At 50.2% G+C, this 19303-nt stretch overlaps 4 protein-coding genes across 4 annotated transcripts; 1 reads left to right on the forward strand and 3 right to left on the reverse strand.

Annotated features, from left to right (window-relative positions):
- Positions 1 to 861: 861 nt before the first annotated feature.
- On the reverse strand, positions 862 to 4706 carry BP5553_02330 (Protein kinase-like (PK-like); the record flags this gene model as incomplete). The annotated part of the gene is made up of 3 exons (XM_032010953.1): positions 862 to 2895; positions 2942 to 3535; positions 3591 to 4706. The coding sequence occupies 3 exons, from the start codon at positions 4704 to 4706 to the stop codon at positions 862 to 864; spliced, it is 3744 nt and encodes a 1247-aa protein (XP_031875007.1).
- A 2330-nt stretch (positions 4707 to 7036) lies between these two features.
- Positions 7037 to 8874, reverse strand: BP5553_02331 (GPI-anchored wall transfer protein; the record flags this gene model as incomplete). Its single annotated transcript, XM_032010954.1, has 3 exons — positions 7037 to 7294; positions 7408 to 8682; positions 8755 to 8874. The coding sequence occupies 3 exons, from the start codon at positions 8872 to 8874 to the stop codon at positions 7037 to 7039; spliced, it is 1653 nt and encodes a 550-aa protein (XP_031875008.1).
- Positions 8875 to 9982: 1108 nt separating this feature from the next.
- BP5553_02332 (uncharacterized protein) lies at positions 9983 to 11149 on the forward strand (the record flags this gene model as incomplete). The annotated part of the gene is made up of 2 exons (XM_032010955.1): positions 9983 to 10889; positions 10944 to 11149. 2 exons carry the CDS (start codon positions 9983 to 9985, stop codon positions 11147 to 11149), a joined length of 1113 nt encoding a protein of 370 aa, XP_031875009.1.
- Positions 11150 to 16437: 5288 nt separating this feature from the next.
- Positions 16438 to 18202, reverse strand: BP5553_02333 (Nucleotide-diphospho-sugar transferase; the record flags this gene model as incomplete). The annotated part of the gene is made up of 4 exons (XM_032010956.1): positions 16438 to 16740; positions 16798 to 17089; positions 17142 to 17996; positions 18150 to 18202. The coding sequence occupies 4 exons, from the start codon at positions 18200 to 18202 to the stop codon at positions 16438 to 16440; spliced, it is 1503 nt and encodes a 500-aa protein (XP_031875010.1).
- Positions 18203 to 19303: the final 1101 nt, after the last annotated feature.

Raw genomic sequence — 19303 nt, forward strand, 5'->3', positions numbered from 1 at the left:
CGAATAGCGAGAGCGTGCGGTCAGGTATGTTATTCTAAGTCACTCTCCCGAGGAGCGGTGTAAATACGCATGATTAATTCCTAGGGTTTCGGACCCCCAGTAACGTAGTTGGATCCCTTCTCTACGGAGGTCGCGGCTATACGTTTGGAGAATACAGGTTGTCTATAGCCTCTCTACATTGATAACATGCAGACACAGAAACTATATATATCAAGTTTATCTATCTCCTCGCGCTACATACAATATTCTCCTTTTTTCGTCAGGACGTCTAGCCATATCCCAGAATCCATCCATCAACCTCACGTCTTGCCAATTATTGTTATCACTATACAAAGGACAAAAGGAAGCAAGTCAAAAAAACAACCGCGACAAAGCAAACAACAAGGGGTATTATATTTACGAAAAGAGTAATATAAGAGTCAGTTTGCGGGAAACTCGGCTTGCTGCTCGCTGTCCTTTCCTCCTCCTGCTGCAAAGGCAAAGGATGCTAAGCTAAGCGCAGAACTAGACAATACAATAAGATACACACATCAAACTATGGGACGATTTCCCTTCCTTGCACCGCCAACTAACTTGCTCCTCCCAACAAAACCCCTCTGAAAAACTCCAACACCGAAATGAATCTCACAGCAGCCGTAATCCGCCCTTCTTTCTGTTTGTTCATTCTAAGCCATTATTAAAGTAGGTGGTGAAGCAGTGTTTCGAATCTGTTCGTTTCCTCTCGAGGAACAGTTAAGCAGCAACCTTCACTCCCACATCCTTGAAAATATGACGAATTAATATTGGTTTCCATCCAATCTAACACATATGATCACCTCACAACATGTATGGTTCTCATGTCTGAGGCTGGCTTCTAGCAGATCATCGTTCTCCGCCTCGGCTTCTTCCTAGCCTCCTAAAAGCATCCATTACTTTCCGCGCTGCGGAACTCGTCCCGGCATGATCCACGTGCGTTGGTCGGTATCCATTGCTAACTTCTTGATCATATGCATCAGTGAACTTGCGGTTGTTCTTCTGCAACACTCCCCGCCCATTGCCTCCTCTACTAGTCGCCGCCGGCCGGTGATCGGTCTCGTACGCATTAAACCCAGTAGGATAGGCTCCGGCGCCGCGTTGGTTCTGGAAATCGGTGAGTGACGACTCGGATTCCGTGGTTAGCCCTGCCTCCTCTTGTCGGAAGTTTAGAGGCGGAAGGAATTGAGGGGGCGCCCCAGAGCGAGGATCTGAGGCCTGGCCATGGGATGCGTATCGAGGTTGGGCTGGGATAGCAGTGGCAGGTCCACGATAATCTTGCACGGGACTGTCACGCTGGTAGTCATATGAGCCATCAGCAGTAGAGGGGTGAATGGCAGTGGCGCCGCTAATATTGCGAGTCGGGTCGGTACGGGCGGACTGGGGAGGTCCTAGGTAGTTCCCCCGGCTGTTAGGACGCGAGTCGAATTGTTGATCTGAAGCCGGAGCCCCAGGTGTCACGTAATCCTTACCGATCCCGATGGCTTTCAGCGAAAAACCAGACGGAAGTAGAGAGAACCTTCGCGGCTTCTCCTGAAGAGTAGTTTGCGATCCTGTCATGCTCCCGCTTCGCTTCTTACCAAATCCAAATGATATTGACCGGCGAGAATCCATCGATTGTCTAGGAGTATCCGTTTGGCCATGGCCTATTGCACCGGACATGCTAACTGGTGGGTATTTCTTTTGCTTTTCAGGTCTATCTTGCCCGAGTTCTACATCTTTCCGTCCAGATTTCCCTCCGAAGACAGAGTTGCTTCTGCTGAAGAAACCGCCAATTGTATTTGACCTCTTGTGCCCTTTTTGCTCAGGAACCGCGGCCCCTTCCTGGAGACCTGCCACCTTTGCAAATTTGGCTGGAACTCGGCGGGAGTCGGGACGGCCATATTCATCACCATCCTGCATCGCTTGGCCCGAGATGTTATAATTCTGCGGCTGTGACATCCGTCCATGTGCGTTGGTTCCAGCTACTGTGGGCGCCGCAGGCTGACTATACGAGCCGCGGTTGTTGAGTGGTAGCGTTCCTGGTCGACTTCCCGTAGATGTCATCGAGCCTCCAGTGTTTGGGCGAGCAATTGATACTGGGGGGCCGGCTAGACTCGCTATATGAGCGTGATCAGAAACGGACCGAGGTGGCTCTCGCCCAGGGCGGGATGGTGGAGGCATGCCCTGTTGGCGTTGGGAGCTTGATGGCCGCCTTGCCTGATTGGAATATTGCGCATCTCGAGACTTTGGAGGATCTTGTGGCAGGGGTTTTTCAACAGACACAGTCCTTCTGCTTGTGGGTTGTATCGGTTGCACTTCGACTGGGCCTCCACTGCCAGCACGAGCCCGTGTCCTTGATGGTCCTGATGGCGCGGTGGCAGTCGTCTGCTCTCCACGTTGTGTTTGTGATCGAGGTGCGACATATTCCACTTGAACGGTCCTCCGTTTGTTGTCCTTCTGAGGCTTGGGGTGCGCCTCACTGGCATCCGGATCCAAATTCCCATGCTTCCTGCTGAGGTCACCAACAGCTGGTGGACTCTTCTGTGTTTTCGATGGCTCTCTGACGGAAGCGCTCCTCGCGAGGTGAGGTGCTTCTTGCTGATCTATAGTGCCAATGCTTGCCTTGGCAATGTCTTGGGTGGTAGAAGTGCTGCTAGTAATGAAGCCCACCACATGAGAATACTCGCTCAACCAACTATGTCTTGCGACTTCAAAGAGATCTGCACGTTTTCGCGGATCCGGGACAAGGATGCGTCGGAGAAGGTCGCGCGCGTGAGGTGTTACATACTCGGGGAAGGTGAGAGGTGTCGACACGATATATTTATAGAGGAGGTTGATGTTGTCGCCTTCGGGATTGGCTGGATCATCGTCAAAGGGGAGGTAGCCAGCTAGCATTGCATACTACTATATGTCAGCGAAATACCTCTAGGAATAGATCAAGACTCACTAATATAACACCACAGCTCCATACGTCAACTTTGCGGCCGGTATACAGCGAGTCGCTTACGACAAGTTCTGGGGCAGCATAGCAGGGACTTCCACAACTGGTCTGCATCAAGTCGCCTCGCCTGTACCCGTTCGGCAGGATCTTATCAAGATCCATTCTCTTCACAAAGTCTCGACTGGAGAGGTTGTATTCAATTTCTTCTCCCAATTCGTCATCTGCGCTAAAGGTATTGGCGAACCCGAAGTCGGTTATGATGATGTTCCGGTTGCGATCGAGGAGTAAGTTCTCAAGCTTAAGATCTCGGTGAACAATCCCCTTCTTATGCAGATATCCCACGCCTGATACCAATTGCGCAAAGAGCCGGCGGGCAGCATTATCTTTCAAATACCGGTGATTGAGAATATAGTCGAACAGCTCTCCGCCAGAAGCGTACTCCAAGATTATACCAATCTGTTTTTCCGTCTCAACCATCTCATGTAATCGTACAATATTCGGATGGGATATCTCGCGGAGGATAGCGATCTCACGGTAGATCTTTGCAAGTCTAGTGGGATTGGTGCCGACGCTGTCGCGGCGAATAAGCTTGATAGCCACCTTTCAATGATATGTTAGTTGACCGTTCTAAAAGCCTGCGAATACCAAATCTCACCTGTACGCCACCTTCCTGCTTCCACCCCATCTTGACTTTTCCAAACTCGCCTTCTCCCAGAGTATTACCTAAGTAGTAGTCGCCGAACTTGCTATTCTTCTCCCGCTTGCTAGAGCTGTGGTCATGCCGGCTGCGGCTAGTCCCTCGTCTCTCATCATCAATGCCTTCACTACCCACAACGGCCAACCCCCCTCTGGGGATAGCTTGGGATGCTGGAGAAGATGGCACAGCTTCTGCCATACGCTCACGTTCCCTGTCTATGTCGACTTCAGGTTTACTAACAACCACGCGGTTCAAAATCTCGCCTCCGTCTCTCGATACGCCGCTTGATGAGTGTGCTCTCCCTGCTGATGGTCTTTGTGCTGGTGAGGCCTGTCCTGACCGGGAGTCTCGAGTTCCGCTGGGTCTATGGGGAAGGGCTTCGCCCGACTGTGGTTGTGCCCTTCGTCTAGCGCGGCTAGCAGCTGCTGGATCATCCGGCCCTCTATCAGCCCCATTTACTTGTGTATTGCCATTGCTTCGCTGCCTATCTTCCCGATCCTTATCCCTATCCTGCCGGCCTTCGCGGGATGATATTCGTGGAGACGTCGTAGACTCAGGGGCGTATCTCTCCCTTCTCGAGCTTCGCTCAGTGGCTGCCGCATTCGCATGCACCGCGTTTCGGTTGGAAGACGTCCGAGGCGAGACGACTGGCGGCACGCCGCGTTGATGATCCCCTGGGGCCATCATGGCTGGGTAGCCTGTTGCAGGACTCGCTGCTGTCGTAACTGGGGAAGATGCGTGACTCGAGGGATTTGCGACTCGGCTCGTCATCGATGCGGCATTCGCGGCAGTGCCCGAGGACGAGTGATAGTATGCTTGAACTTCTTCGTCTTGTTGTTGTTGTTGTGGGTTATTATTATTATTCGATGCGCCATTGCCGCTGGGTCGTCTACTGGTTCGCCGGTTTGACGACGGAGACGCGTTCGAAGCGGTTTGACTGTAGTAGGGATCGCGCGGCTGCGAGGGTGCCGATGTATATGCCCTGTTCGAAGACGCTGCTGTTGCTGGCACGGGAGAATGCGATGAGACAGTTGTCGGTTGATGAGGTGCTGTTTGCAGCGCAGCGGAAGACATCTCTTCACACCAGGCGCACCGGCGGAACAGTGATTGTTGTGTTAATTGACCACGCTCACTTGCAACGGGGGTTCAATCTTGACGCTGCTGCGACTGTAGCAGCACTTTCCACCCGTTGTGTATAGTTTAGAAGCGGTCGCCTTGATCACCAATAGTGCGGGCCCGCTCTCATCGTGCGACTCCCAATTGTCGAGGTTGGGCGCTGATTGCAGATGGCGGATTGTTGGTGAGGCTGGACGAGGTCGTTCTCGCTCCGGATCCCTATCACAACACGCGGGTGCCGGCGTATCCTTAGAGTCTTCGTCTGGTGCTGGAAGGGTCAATTGGCAACGGACGCGTTGGCAGTGGAGTGACGAGGTGGAGGCTGACACTGAGACGGCGTGAGTGGATTCGGGACGGGTCGAGGGACTTGGGGATGGCGGCGGGTAGGGGGAATAATGGCGACGTCGACGGCGACAACGAAGGTGAAGACGGTGAAGAGGACGAGCGGCCAGAGGTGAGGATGGCGTTGAGGCTCCTCTGTAGCGACGCAATTCACTAGAGCAGGTACTCGGAAGCAGGAGAGAAGTCGGGATCAGAAATCAGCAGCCTGCAGAAGCGCAGACACCGCAGGACTCGCGGGTGTTCTTCTGGTCTCGTCTGGCTTTAGCTGCTGGCTGCTGGCTGCTGCTGCTGCTGTTGTCGCTGGTGGTGCTTGGAGCTGTAATTTCCTTTTCGCGACTTAGCGAGGTTTGAGACGGAAAAAGGGGAAGGCGAAAGCCGTTGGTGCGCGACGGTAACAGCGACAACACGTTTTGCAACTTGAACTTGGACTATAATGCAAGACGTAGATGGATATTTAGGTGCTACCGGCAGTACTAGGTAAGGTACCTAGGTATTGCGCATCATGAGGTACCTAGGTTATAATATCATGGCATTGCCACGAAGTATACTCGGTCGTTATCGACACCTCCGTTGCTTGTGCGTACCTTGCAGGCTACTAACTGTATGAGAGAGATACGAAGTACAGCGGCCAGCTTCCTCCAACTTTCAGGATCCCATCTAGGCACTCATTATTGCAGCACGGAGTGGTCGAGTAATAAATACACAGTTGGTCAAGACGAACGAGGCTTTGGAACTGGATAATTGACACCTGATTGAAAGATGCATCCTCTACCCAAAACTCCAAATTCCACATCTCCATACAGCACAGTACGTAGCAATACGGTGCAACGGCAGTATCCGGGCAGCAACAGAAACATCGCATAAACATTCAGTCATTTGTTTACCAGCTCGCATGACGTGTCAATATGTAATGACAATCCTCTCCCTCCCGTCGAAAAAGGATCCAGATCCAGATCGAGATCAGATCCTTACATCCCGCCATTGGCTATGCGTCCCCGAAGGAAGCCTTATATGGTGAAACATCCATCGAAGAAAAAGGCATGATCGAGTACTGATAGGCCGTCCACCAGCCACCCACCGACTGCTGTCAGATTATACTTGCAACAATGTCTCACCAACCCGTTCACCTTTTCTACCTAATGAATACGTCTCCCTTTCTCGGTGCATACCGAGTATTCTTGCGACGAGAATGGCAATCTGGCTTGACCGACTGGTGCATTAACACCGGAAATGAGGCGTTCGTGATTCGCATGGAACGGTTTATGGCCCAACCCAATAAGGCGCCGCGCCGCTGGTTGGATCCGCACTCGACTTGGACTTGTTAAATAAGTTCTTACTCGATATATGATGCATAGTGCTTCGTATCATACGTAGTGTTCTGGGCACTTTGTTTTGTTTCGATTTGTTTCTATTTTGGGCTCTCTTGCTAGCCGCTATTGTTTCGATTCCAGCCTCGAAGAGCTAACACTTGGTGGCGCCGGGAGGCCAGCGTAATAATAAGCCATCTCCTCAATCTTTAGCTACGAGTGCCGTACTATGTATTGTTGATCTCATAACCTGGTAATCGGAGCAATGATAAAATAATACTTCATATGTTTTTTCTTGCAACCGTTATGCAGCCTCGCCAGCCTCGGCCCTCGAGAGACTGGATTGGGCACTTCGTAATGGCGACGGCTGCTTGCTTGCGTGCGTTCTCGATTATTTCGGCAAATCAAACGTGCTGGCGCGCTTGTGAACGGATGTTTGCAATACTCGAGAGCTTGTATCGATGAAACAAACTACACCAAGTACCTTTGCCGCAACGGCTGCCCGACGGCATAAACCAGGACTCTAAAACCTAGCTTTTCGGAGATGATTGATGGAAATCTCCACATTAAGGTAGCGCAGCTATTCTGGGATATTTGCCACGGATAAACTACACGGCGAAAGCTGGCCTCCGGATTACCTCACATCTGGCCAGTCTCCGCGAGCAAACGCTGAGCCGGTGCTAACTCGAGAATCGTATACTCCGCAGAATTGTCTTCTTGTGATCCCGAGTTGATGTCATCTTCCTTAATCCGGGCCGTAGGGCATAAATCATCTATGGATATCACGGACCTTCTCATTAAACTGCCTTCTAGAAGACCAAACGCCAGAGTAAGAATGCGCCGCGCAGGTACGGGAACGCCGATAGTTTGGTTGCACAGAGTATAAACATGGTAGATCTATATCTGCCTTACATTTTAATCGAGACATCAAACACATCTAGTCCGACCGCCAGACCCGACAACACTAACGAGTATACGAATAATATACCCATGGCCTCTAGGCTACTCACGTGCAGTGTCGGAATAGTCAAGTTGATGAGGCCAGTCAGCAGGTTTGCCACCAGGAAGAGTGCTAGGCCGTTCCTGTTGAATGCATCAAGTACTCTGCTCGTGGATGTTTCATACGCCTCCTTCTCTGCTTTTGCATCGGTGCTCTTGTAATTTTGTGGAAAGAAAATCGTTTCCACCAAACAAAACGCGGTAATCTGAGAGCAGTTGAATGCGCAGGTCCAGAGGATATATGGCAGATTCGCAAGCCGCCGAGATACGCTGAGGTTGAATCCGTAGGTGTAATTTGTAGTCAAACAATACAGGGCGATCCACACAACGGACCAGGCCGACAGCGTGAGCAGGAGCCTCTTCCGTTGAGCAACTCCTGATGCAGCGCTGGAAGTACTTCGAGGGAGAACAAACATGCCGGTAGACTGGCCCGCAAGGAATATTGCAAGATAACCAAAGAAGCTGAAAATACCCTCTCGATTTTTTGAGAGTAGGTTCGTTCTTGGTGCGGTCAAGACATAGCTTGTCAAATCGGTAGAATCCAAAACGATTTGGTATGCCGTGCCAAGAAGGATCGCTAATCCCGCATACGAAGGCAAAAACTGGAATGCTGTCTGAAAAAGAGCAAGGAATGGAGGCAAAAGCCCCATCGTGAAGAAGAAGTTCCAATGAACCCCATACTCCGTCACATGCTCGGCATAATCTAAGCCCTTAACAGTGTACAGCCTGACAAGGCCGAGAACTATCAGCGGCAGAGAATGACGCACTGAGCCATACAGCCGGGTGGAGAGCGGCATTGCCTTGCCGGTCAACTGTTCCTTGAGGAGTGTTCGGGCGGCCACAACGCCTCCAGAGAACACAAACGAGCCTACTCCCACATCCATCAGAGACGTGCCCCAAGTCTCGACCTTTGCGAATCTTCGCGGGAAGATCCGAAAGTCAACTGCGAGGATGGCGACGCATGTGACTACCAACATCGCCCCTCGGTATATAGTTACGAAAGGCTTCTTCGGGAGCGGGTTCTCGACCTCGGCCTTCTTGGTCTGTTTCTGTTTCGAAGGTGGCACTTTCGCTTTCTTCGCCGAGTGCGGTCTTGGGATAGCATAGATGGCGGCGACTGGGGCAACGAGGAGGATGTTTAGGAGGGCGGGCTTGTTTGAGTAAAGTGTGATAGCTAGAAGAATAGCACAGACGTTCAAAAGGAAGTCGACAGCGAAGGCGAGCGGGGTGTATGGCTTGAAGAACGATTGCCGTGACTGAAGTGCCGACCAGAGAACAAGAGCTGACTTCCTCCATATTAGATGCGACAGTTCGGCATGGAGGGCTGGACAGGACACGAAGGCCAGAGGCAAACTTACTGGAGCAACTCCCGTAACCCAATTGATTTCCCCAATCTCCCCACCAGCCAAATTCGAGACGAAATCCTCTTTTAAGCTTTTATAGGAGGCAGCCATGGCTGCTGCAGCTGCCCGTGACATTGTGCTTAAAAAATCTCCGTTCAATGGGGAATCGTCGTCATCCGTCAAAGTCTCAAAAGCATAGCTGTGATGTTTTGATGATGCCAGAAATCACTCGCAGCGTCGTGTAGCCGAGGGATGGGAAAGGGGTCCGAGTGGCTAACTGTCGGCCTTACCCGAAGCGGCCTAGAGCTGACCAACGGTTGTTGACATATCATCCATCTCGGTCTGTTTCTTTGTTCACCATCGTCACATCACGGATTCCGACCTTCACGCGGTCCCCAGATCTGCAAATCCTTCGTGGGGTTTTCTCCACTCGGCCGTAACCCGGGGATGCTGACCTGATTCACGCAATCCGGCAAGTGTGTGAACAAAGCAGCCGACCGTGTCTGCCTGCGTCAGCAGTACCCACCCACTGGTGAGGAATGTGTTCTCAAAGAATTTGTCTCTTTGAAGTTTCGTCTTACAGTGTGGCTGCGGGTGGCTTCGCACATCCTGACGCGGGTTTCCATTGCAGCGGTATCAGCTATCGGCAGGATATGCAAGGTATCCATATCCAACCACAGGATCTGTTGGCCAGAAGCTTTTGGAATTTGGTAGTAATAGCGTCCTCGTCGTCGGCTATTGTCAGTAAGGGTTTGGAAGACCAAACGGCGCCAAGTGGCCATCGTCAAGTCATGACTCAGATAAGACACGATCTGCTTCAAGGCAATATTTTCTTTGCAACCGGTTTCCTTTGTCCGAAGTTCTGCAACGAGCCATATGTGAGGTATGGCGCTTAAAGTCGCAACATAATGACGTTAGTTACTTCCTTTGTATTGTCTCCTTTTCATGTATTAACTGTGCCCTCTCGTCCCTTTATTTTTTTCTCTTCACCTCTCGGTTAATCCCCATTCTGCACATCCTCTATCTCCCTTGCTATCAGAGCTGTACGAATCCACCTTCACACCTAAAGATAATCGTATCTCTTCCCAAGCAGCATTCAATAAAAGGTGTCTACTCCTCCGCGGCAGGACGTACAAAGTTTCACAGTGAACATTTCCCCTTCACCGGAAGAACAGTCTACTTGGTGTAGGCCAGCAAAATAAAATACCGTCCTAGGTGGCATCCATCTGCTAGAGTACCAGCCATGGCTCGAAGACAACACAGCCAGCTCCGTCCAGTCAAAACCAGCATTGTGGCCTCGCCAGTGTCCAAAAGATGGGCTTCAAGTGCCGGCTCGCCGATCGCGATGAGCTCCGTCCCCTTTCCAAGCCCGACTATTGTGGCAGCTCGTGCCTTCTATCTTGAACAGGAAGCAGCACTGGGTCTAAGTCCGTGTGCTCTCCAACGGCGTCAAAGCTCATATGAAGCATACCAGTTCCCAAGGCGGCATTCTGCTGTGGCTGTGCCTGCCGACCTGGCGGTGCGGTTAGCAACCTTCACATTCGCTTCCCCGACGTTGCAAACGGTCACAGAAATATCAGAGAAGGAGTCTAAATTCAAAGCCGAGGAATCGGATGACGTCCAAATGACCAGCGACGAGATCAGGCAGAATGACCTTGTTAAGATCAGGGCAATTACATCTAGAAGATCCTCGACCGTCTCTACAAGTTCCGCCCGAGATGTACCATTTCTCTATATCCATGACCGTCTACGGGACTGGGGAAGTGTGTATCTCGGAAATGTTGCAACTGCAGATGTCTTTGTCAATGCTGTGAGTCTCCGTCTGCCCAGCATGACTTCTGTCAGTGAGGAAGAGGCGGAAGCAAAATCTGCTTCATCGAATCTCGTCACAATACGGGCAAGGGTCTTGCCAAAGGCCAAGGAGCGAAAACCCTTTATAATCCAAAGGCAATTTGACATTGATGAGCTTCGGAAAAGCATACCCTCTATTCCGAGGTCAAAATCCGAAGAACCCACGCCTCGCCTTAGGCGCTCAAGTCGACACCGCCGAACTGCAGCACTGCAGGCCGGGAATGGTGGGCAACGAAGGAATAGTGAGTACCGTCATGAGGAGAAATTGTCCTCTCTCGGGAAAGGCGCAGTGCCACTTCGTAAGTGATTTGGATTACCCTCTCTAAAGTTATATACTGACTCCCACCTCTCAGATGTTGAATACGCTCTCCATTACCTCCCCGTTCTCGGTGCATTACTACTTTCCGGCCACGTGCGAAAAGGGGACTCGGTCGATCTGCCTATACCACGCCCTGAAGTGTGGCCTGAGGTCGTCTCCTACATTTATACCAGCCAACCGGCGCTCACCGCTGCCATGAAGGAAAACATTCTTTTTTTGGCTGGTAATTGCTCTGGTTGATGGTGTTATCGATGCTTGTGAGGTGTTTCCAGGAGGGTTAAAGCAGCTGCATAATGGCGACTCGTTTGATATTTTGTTGATGCCTTGTTAAAAGGAACTGCAATACCGGCAGAGTGAAGGATTTGCGGGAAAACCCCTGGTGATTCTTTCCTCCACAGAGCGGCACTGTATGGTCACCAGGATATCTTCCAGTTTCCTATGGGGGTCGATGTACACGCGAGGACTTGGATAGGAGGAAAGGTTGAAATGAGCAGAAGGTTATCGTGATTGACACCAAGTGGTGTAATTTTATCTGTATATTTTTATCACAAAAATAGCGGGATCATTCTACAGGCGAGTTGAGGAATGGGTTTCAATATTTCTCATGATTCATGATTCCATATTAACAGTTTAAACTATTATAATCGCCGCTTAATGTATTACTCTGCCTACATGCAGATATTTTTACTCCTTTTCCCATTTACGCCAACCCGCCAAACTATCGTCACAGAAATGCCGTCCTTAAAGGTATCACACAACCCAACAGTACATATGTTGTCGTCTTTCAGACTCGGTAGGATAGGGTTTTAGCTAATGCAGGTCAACTCTGGCTCGCAACAGCAGTGATGATGCTCATAAACGAATGTCCCAAATAGGATAGTTATAAAAATCACATGTGATTTAAGTAAAGGGACGAGGAGATGATAAGTTTAACAAGCCGGGAACAAAGAAGGGCAAGTTGGAAGAGAAGGATCAGATTCAAACCAGGCTGAGTGTAAGACATAAGTATCAAAGATCGAGTTAGGCAAGGCAATCTAAAAAAACTCGAAATCGAGAGGGGAAAGCACATATAAACATCTCCTCCACTACCTACAGGGTCTACCTAAGATATGTACATGTGTACAGTACATGTACATGTACTGTACTGTACTGTAACGTACTGTACATCTTGACTAAGCACCGTCCACTTACAGTCTAACGAACTTCATGCGATTTAAACGCGCTACCGCTGCACCACCCAAATCGGTGGATTCATCACAAGCTAACCAACAGTCCGCTCCAAACAAGACTGCTTGGCTGTACGAAGTAGAGTGAAATTAATCCGTCGGCCTCATTTCCCAAGCCACAGCGCGCTTACATTCCCGATCTCCACCGTAGCCGTGCATAGCTATAGCATGGATTGCGCGAGTAGTTTTGGCAAGTTCGGGGAATCATTTTCCTGCTTTACCGGCCGGTGCCGGGTTTATGCGCGGGTGGGGAAGGTTGCGGAACACTCATGTTAAAAGAGGGCATTGGGGAGGAAATTGCTTATCATAGAGTTATTAGTGTTTCGAAGGGAATCTTGACTAGGAATGACAGGAAATAGCACGGGCACGAAGCCCGAACGGAATGAATTGGTGAGAGAGTGTGGTTAGCAGTGCCTCTATAATAACAAATTAACAAATCCAACCAACCAACCAACATGTGATAAGGGACGAGCGTGCTCCGTAGGTATGTACGAGTAGTGTACCTTACTTCGCACAATACGGTAATACCAGGGAGAGCGATTGCCAGCGCTAGACCTAGTGGGCTCGAAAATACCCCGCAATCACCAACGGTCAGGGCTCTGGGATCGCTCTCTGACACCGACAGCGATGACACGCAGCGTATCGGCTTGGCGGGTGGGGAATTCTCGCGGAGTCGGTGATCGAGGCCCTTGGTTTGGATCGTGGTGCGGCACTGTCGGATTATCTTTAACGGAGATCGATTGCTTGGGCGGGTTGGTGGCTGAGGGTTGTGCTGGGATCGGATGTTGGAGGTTGTTGGTTGGGAAGAACCAAGCAGGATGCACCCTTACGGAGTACCTTGACTCTTACGCAAAAAAATAAGGCTATGTGAAAGGCACCTCAAGAGCCTACCTAAATGGCCCCTAAGAATTCAAGTACGGCGATGTCCGTATGATCAGAGAGGTAGAGAGGAAGGCAACGCAAACGGGAGCCCGGATTAGATCTAGTCGATCACGTCGTTGTGGGAGGTAATTACAACAACCTAGTGCTTACTTACACTCATAGGGATTCAAGCTATTAATAAGTCCGAAAATTGCAGTAACTAGACCTTTATTGATCTATCATGTTTCGGCCCCTCTTTCTCAGCCATATATGTACGCAGTAATAAGTACTGGTGGTACTACCTCGTAGATACGGAAGTTGTAACACCAGTCACTTGGTGATGAGCGACAATTGTATACCTTATCTACGTACTAATAATAACGCCAACAACTAGAGCTCCGCTTTATGAAGAAGATCAAAACCGGATTAATTAATAAAGTCAGTGCGGATTCCGCGCCGGGCCCACCAGCCGTTAGTGAGATTGATATTGGTCAAAGCATTCGCGCGTCTGCCCACAGCTAAGCCTAATCCTAATCCTAATCCGCACATGCTTGCGATAAGGGGGCTAATCCTGCCGTTTGCAAATTAGAGCTTAATTGCCCAATATGAAGCTATTCGGGAGGGTGGTCATCTCCGTACACGATCTCCGCGGCCGTGTCCTTTTCACTTGCTGCCCATTATCGTCATAAGCAGCAACTGCACCGTTACGCTGTGACATACGTAAACTTAATCTGTCGCCGGCCAATGGCAACTTACATATGCAGGTCCCTCCGATCTGAGCTTGGTACATGTTTCTTTGCTGCGCAGGCCGGCCGACTGCTCGAGTCAAGCCTGCATGAACATGGTCTGGGAAATAATGATTTACATGACATGACATGGCGCAGCAGGGAATGGGTGCATAGCACATGCATGCGTAGCTAGAACCTCCCTCCTCGTGTAGCGTTTGGCAGCCAAGGAGGTTAGAAGGCAAATGGGGGCTGCAAGGTGGGATGGATGGTGCCACTGTCATGCCCATTACTTGATTTTGTACGAAAGCCCGTTCCAAGTATTCGAGAATTGGAGCTGCCTAGGCTGGCGAAACTGAGCTGGAAACAGGATCACCTTCAATATCGCCGGACCTCGTACTTGGTCCAGTTTCATTTCCGGAATTCTTAAGCCACAAGACTTCCCCAGAGCAGTAGGAGTCTCGGCAGGGGCAAAAATGCGGGGACTAGCTTCGTGGTCAAGAAATGATATCATTTCCGGACGCCTTTATGGTGGAACCAGGCCCTTATCTTTCTCATTGGGGAGCCAAACCCCTTCAAGATTCTTTGACAGATACTGTATCCCGAAGTACTCCCTTGTGGAACTGGCGGAGCTCTGGGGGGGACGGTGGCGGTTGAACGGTTCGTATAGATAATGGCTTACATAGACAATATATGTCGGGTTTCTTTCGCTTGAAGCGCCCACTTTCATGCGGCTGTTGGGGTGCAAGTTGTGGAACGTCGTGTAGTTCGATGGTGCATATAAATGGCGCCCGATGACGAGATCTCCTTTGGAACGATGCGGAATAAGGAATAGTGAACTTAGTAGGGGCAAACTTTTCCAGCATTCCCAGCATTCCCAGCAATACCAACCAACAACTGGTTCTAGATCTTTTTGTCTCATCCAGGCTGGGCGACAACTTCTTCGGCCGTTGTGGTATACCGACAGCGCCCCGGAATATCGGGGATTCACACAAGAGACCATCCAACGGACTCGGCGTAGATTAGCCGCGGCCCGACCATTGGAGGAAACGGGAATGGAGGCCGAAGCTCCAGTTCAGCCTGTGCGCCGAGGTATCTTTAGATTCGGCGATGTGTGTCGTTGAAGGGGGCGGCATGAGGCAGACGGTAAGGGAAAGGACAGAATTCGAGCCATCATATTCACATGTTGAATGTGGGTCTTTTCTGCAAGAGAGCGCGGGGGAACGCTATATATATTGAAGAAATAGATAGATGGGGGTTGGCGGTGGTGGTGGGACATTATTGATTGTGGGTTGGGACGAGTTTAAGACACACCGATCAACCGTGACTGTACCAAGGTACTTTTCGAGCATATAGGGACTTGTGCGATCGTCCGGTATGCCGCTAGGGTGGTATGTGGGTAGGAAGGTGGTAAGGTGGTTAGGGCCAGATGGATGCCCCATGGAGTGGCGGACGGGGGAAGGGGATAGGGGGAAGGGGGAAGGGAAAAAGGGGGGCCGAAGCGAGTCAAAATAGGTAGAAATGTAACACCTACCAACAGCGCCAAAGATTTCCCGGTGTCCACTAAGGAGGTAGGGTTGCATAGCACTGTAGGAACAATCTCCATTCGTCCCAAGTGTACAAGTAAGTCTAGCACATCCCTATTTCGACAGCACCGTAGCACCTCAACTCAGCTACAATAGGCTTCTTGCAGTGTGCCACTCCCCTGCTTCCCCCACTACAACCCCCCCCCCCCAAGGCCTGCGTCTGCATGGCATGCAGCATGCAGTTATGCCATGTGTAGAGAGTCTGCAGGGTCGAGCCATCTAGCAGAGAGCGGGTTTGCAGGGGTGGCATATCGTTTTGCGTGTCTGGGTAACTGAGATGGATATGGATATGTACGTGTGGGACTTTGGTACCAAATATACCTTTTTTTGGATGCCATATTGAGTATTTGAAGGCTCAAAAAAAGGCTCCTGCTCAAGGTTCCCTAAAATTTTGTGCACTGTTGTTCAAGTAGTTAGTGGATTATCCATTATGTTCCTAGTATGAGCTGTTCTAAAAGGCCGTGTTGGGGAAGTCTGGGAAAGGTGTAACTGGACGGTACCCCAGCTGACGCTTGAGGTAGGAGTGATGAAGCGTGGTGCTGATGGCAAATTGTTCTTCTCATTTTTGTAGCCCACATCTCCTTTATTCCGGAGGCTCTCTATCCCGCCCCTCGTCTGGTCTATAAGGTAAGTAGACGAGTGTTTGGACAAAACCACCAGGCCTCAATTGCCAAATTTTCTATGTGACGAGAGGAACCTTTTCGAATTTCACCAGCTCAGGAAACAAAATTTTGGGTAGGAGATCTGCTGCTCAAAAGACATGCAGATGGTATCAGAAGTAGACCTGAAAGAAAACGAAAAGTGACCAAATTTTTCCTGCCTTATGGGCGCCCTGAAGAGAGAGAACCCATTTTCGCTATTAGTACCGTGGATCCTCATTATCTCGTGTCCGATCAGAGGGATCCAGAGTAGGATGAAGCAGACTCCGGGGAATGCAATGCAAATGACACCCATTTACTTCGTTCCAAACCCATCAATGCTGCCAGCAAATTCCGGCATCGCATCCATATATGCATACCAAGCCCAGGAATTTTCGCTCTCATGAATCGTTGTAAAAACATCGCGCCGAAGAATTGAAAAGATGCTAATAAACAACCAATCGGATAGAGGGTATCAGGAGTTATGCTGCACTAGCGTCCATGAGCCTCTATCGCTATCGAGCTATTAGTCGAAGTTGAATCATCATCACTAGAGTCGTTAGGATCGTAACAGTCATTACAAACACAGTCGCATTCGCCATCTGCTGCACTTTCGTCATCTGCGGCAATATCCACATCGACTGGCTTTTCAGAGGTAAACGACTTGTCGTCATTGTATCGGATTAGACCAGGGTGGTTACCCGGTGGCAAGGTGATACTCTCACTTCTCCTTGCCCTTGGGCTCATACGGTGGCTATCGTTGGCATCACCGTCTGCACGGCTACCCCAAGAGGTCTAGAAACAGGTCAGAATCCGCTGCAGTCGAGATGGGAGGATGGTCACGTGACTCACTTGGCGAAGGGTGGCAAGAGCGTAAAGTTTGATGAAGCCGTGGAAATATCCGAAGATTACGGAAATAGGCAAAAATAGTAGATCCGAAGGCTCACGCGCGAACAGTCCGATCAGCTTAACAACTTTGGTGATACACATCCAAACAAGTTGAGCAAGAACTGCGTAGAACTGGAGGTCCGCGGATAAGCCCGATGTAACTTTGAAAGTCAAGAATATTATCAGAGGGTCGAAAGCGAAAGACAAGGACGTGAATGTGGCAATATGCAAAGCATAGGTTGACCAAGGTTGTTGCCTTTCGAATTTATTAGCAATAGGGGAGGTGGCGATGGTAGCACGTTACTTACGTCCACACATGTCTCTCGGTGACAAGGCTAGTATAATTGCTTCTCCAATTGCTGCGCGCCCATCGAGAACATTGATATAGGAATTTGATATTGTTCTCAAGGGTTGTCTCGATTTCGCATTCCTTGTTGTACTGAATCCAGGTCTTCCATTGATTCGAGACCAGCCATCGGGTTACAAAGTTGTCATCGTCAGCATTCAGCTGAAATTTGCCCCATCTCTCCGTCTTGAAACCGTCCAAAAAGAGCGGACTCTGCAGGATTTCAGATCGGAAGGCGCATGTACGCCCCGACATGCACGAAGTGCCACCGTCAATGCCGTGGGTAGCTGAGATCTCAAAGTTTCGCCTCTCGATATAAGCGGCACCGAGCCAATTGAAGACGAATTCCATCACTGTGCCGGATTTGATTCGCTTTACTCTTTGGCATGGTCCAGCACCACCCACCCTACCATCTTCGAAGGGTGCAAGCAGCCAGGGGAGGATCGTACGAGGCCACGTGACATCGTCATCCGCCATGACGATCAGTGCAGTTTTCACCTTTGGAATAGCCTCACACACTTGAATACGCTTGTTTGCAATGGGAACATTGAAAACTCGAACGTTTGATGCCCCCAAGGATTTGACAAATGCTACCAGCCTTTCATACTTGTCAGAAGTTGTAACAAGCAGGAGCTCAGAGGGTTGGCATGCGAGGATGCTTTGTAAAGACTCCCTCAGCTCCTCAAAGTTGTTGTGGATTGTGGGAATGATAACAGTGACATCGTTAGCCGTGTAGGATGGCTTAGGCGGTATAGGCACGGTTCGGTAGCGCCAGTGGCTGAAGGTGTTGAAGATGAAGCGGAGGTAGCGATGAAGCCTATTAAATTGAAATTAGTCTTCAGGCTTTTGATATGGAGCCACGAACAACCACCACGTAGCAACTCAACAGAGCGAAAAGGAAATGTTGCTCTCCACGACAGATTTTGGTCTGAGTTGGTTTAGAATGAGGCCTACGAGAGTCTTGACGTACCAGAGGGTCCAAAATACCCATTTGGATTGCAGTAGAAACTGAATGGTCGACATCTTGGACAAGGCCGTTCGGGGATGATGACCGGCGAGGAAGATTCTAGGTCGAGGGTGACAGACACGCCCAAGTTGGGACTCACGGGGTCTGAGGGGCAAGGGAGGGTGATGGACCGCAGTTAAATTGCCACGGTGGGATGCTTAATCGAGAGGCAAATATATATTTTAGTCATAGGTTGGACTCGAGAGGGTTCGTAGTCAGGTGAAGACGGCTATCCTTTCTTGTGGTTGGCTCCTCGACAAAAGGTGAACTGCAAGTTACTCCCCTTGTTGCTTGTGTGTATCGGCTATCGTCTTGAGCTGGGACCATGTGAGAGACCAGAGCAGGCACGAGGAGGCTGAATATTTATTCTGGAGGTACCGGAAGACGTTCTGGGGAGACGAGACCGGGAAAAACCAGGGGGTGTAGTGATGCTGTTTGTGGTTGGAAGTGCTAGTCGTTGAGTGGAATGGAGGACGATTCCGCACTCTGTCCGTCTGGGGTTCGGGATTTTTATGCAACAATGTCCAGAAATGCAATTGAGTTCTAGTGGGTTTTTGGATTTTCACTGGATCCAGCCGTGAAATTTGGGGAAGACCCTCGGATGCAATGCTGCGCGGTGGCCGAATGATCTGACGACGAGGAAGACAACAACGAAGGATAAGGTATGGGAGGGCCTGATAAGGACTCCGCCACCAACAACACAACACTGACTGACACCGGGGGATATTATGCAACGAAGGACTGAGAGTAAAGATTACCAAAAGACCGGAATGTCCATGTGCCCGTGTTTCCAATGGGTAGGTGTAATGTAATGTACAGGCGCCGTATCGGCAACGACGTGGGAAGATGGGGATAGTAGGAAGGATGGCAAAATGTCAAATCACCTGGACTGCTCCTGGATCTGGATTCTGATGTGATCTGTTGAGGGTCTCGACTTGAACTATATAGTTCAGCCACGGGCGCAGGCCCAAGAGTCGAGGCATCTAGGAAGCGGGCGCGAACCCGATAAGTCATATTTTTTTAATGGTAAGGTAGAGTAGCTCGGAGGTTAGGACAGAGGCAGAAGTTTCAGGGATCGAGATGGGGGGAGTAGCAAAGTGGATCATGGTAGGAGAAAG

Source organism: Venustampulla echinocandica (genome assembly GCF_003357145.1).
Source record: "Venustampulla echinocandica strain BP 5553 chromosome Unknown scaffold_0, whole genome shotgun sequence".
Lineage (NCBI taxonomy): Eukaryota > Fungi > Ascomycota > Leotiomycetes > Helotiales > Pleuroascaceae > Venustampulla > Venustampulla echinocandica.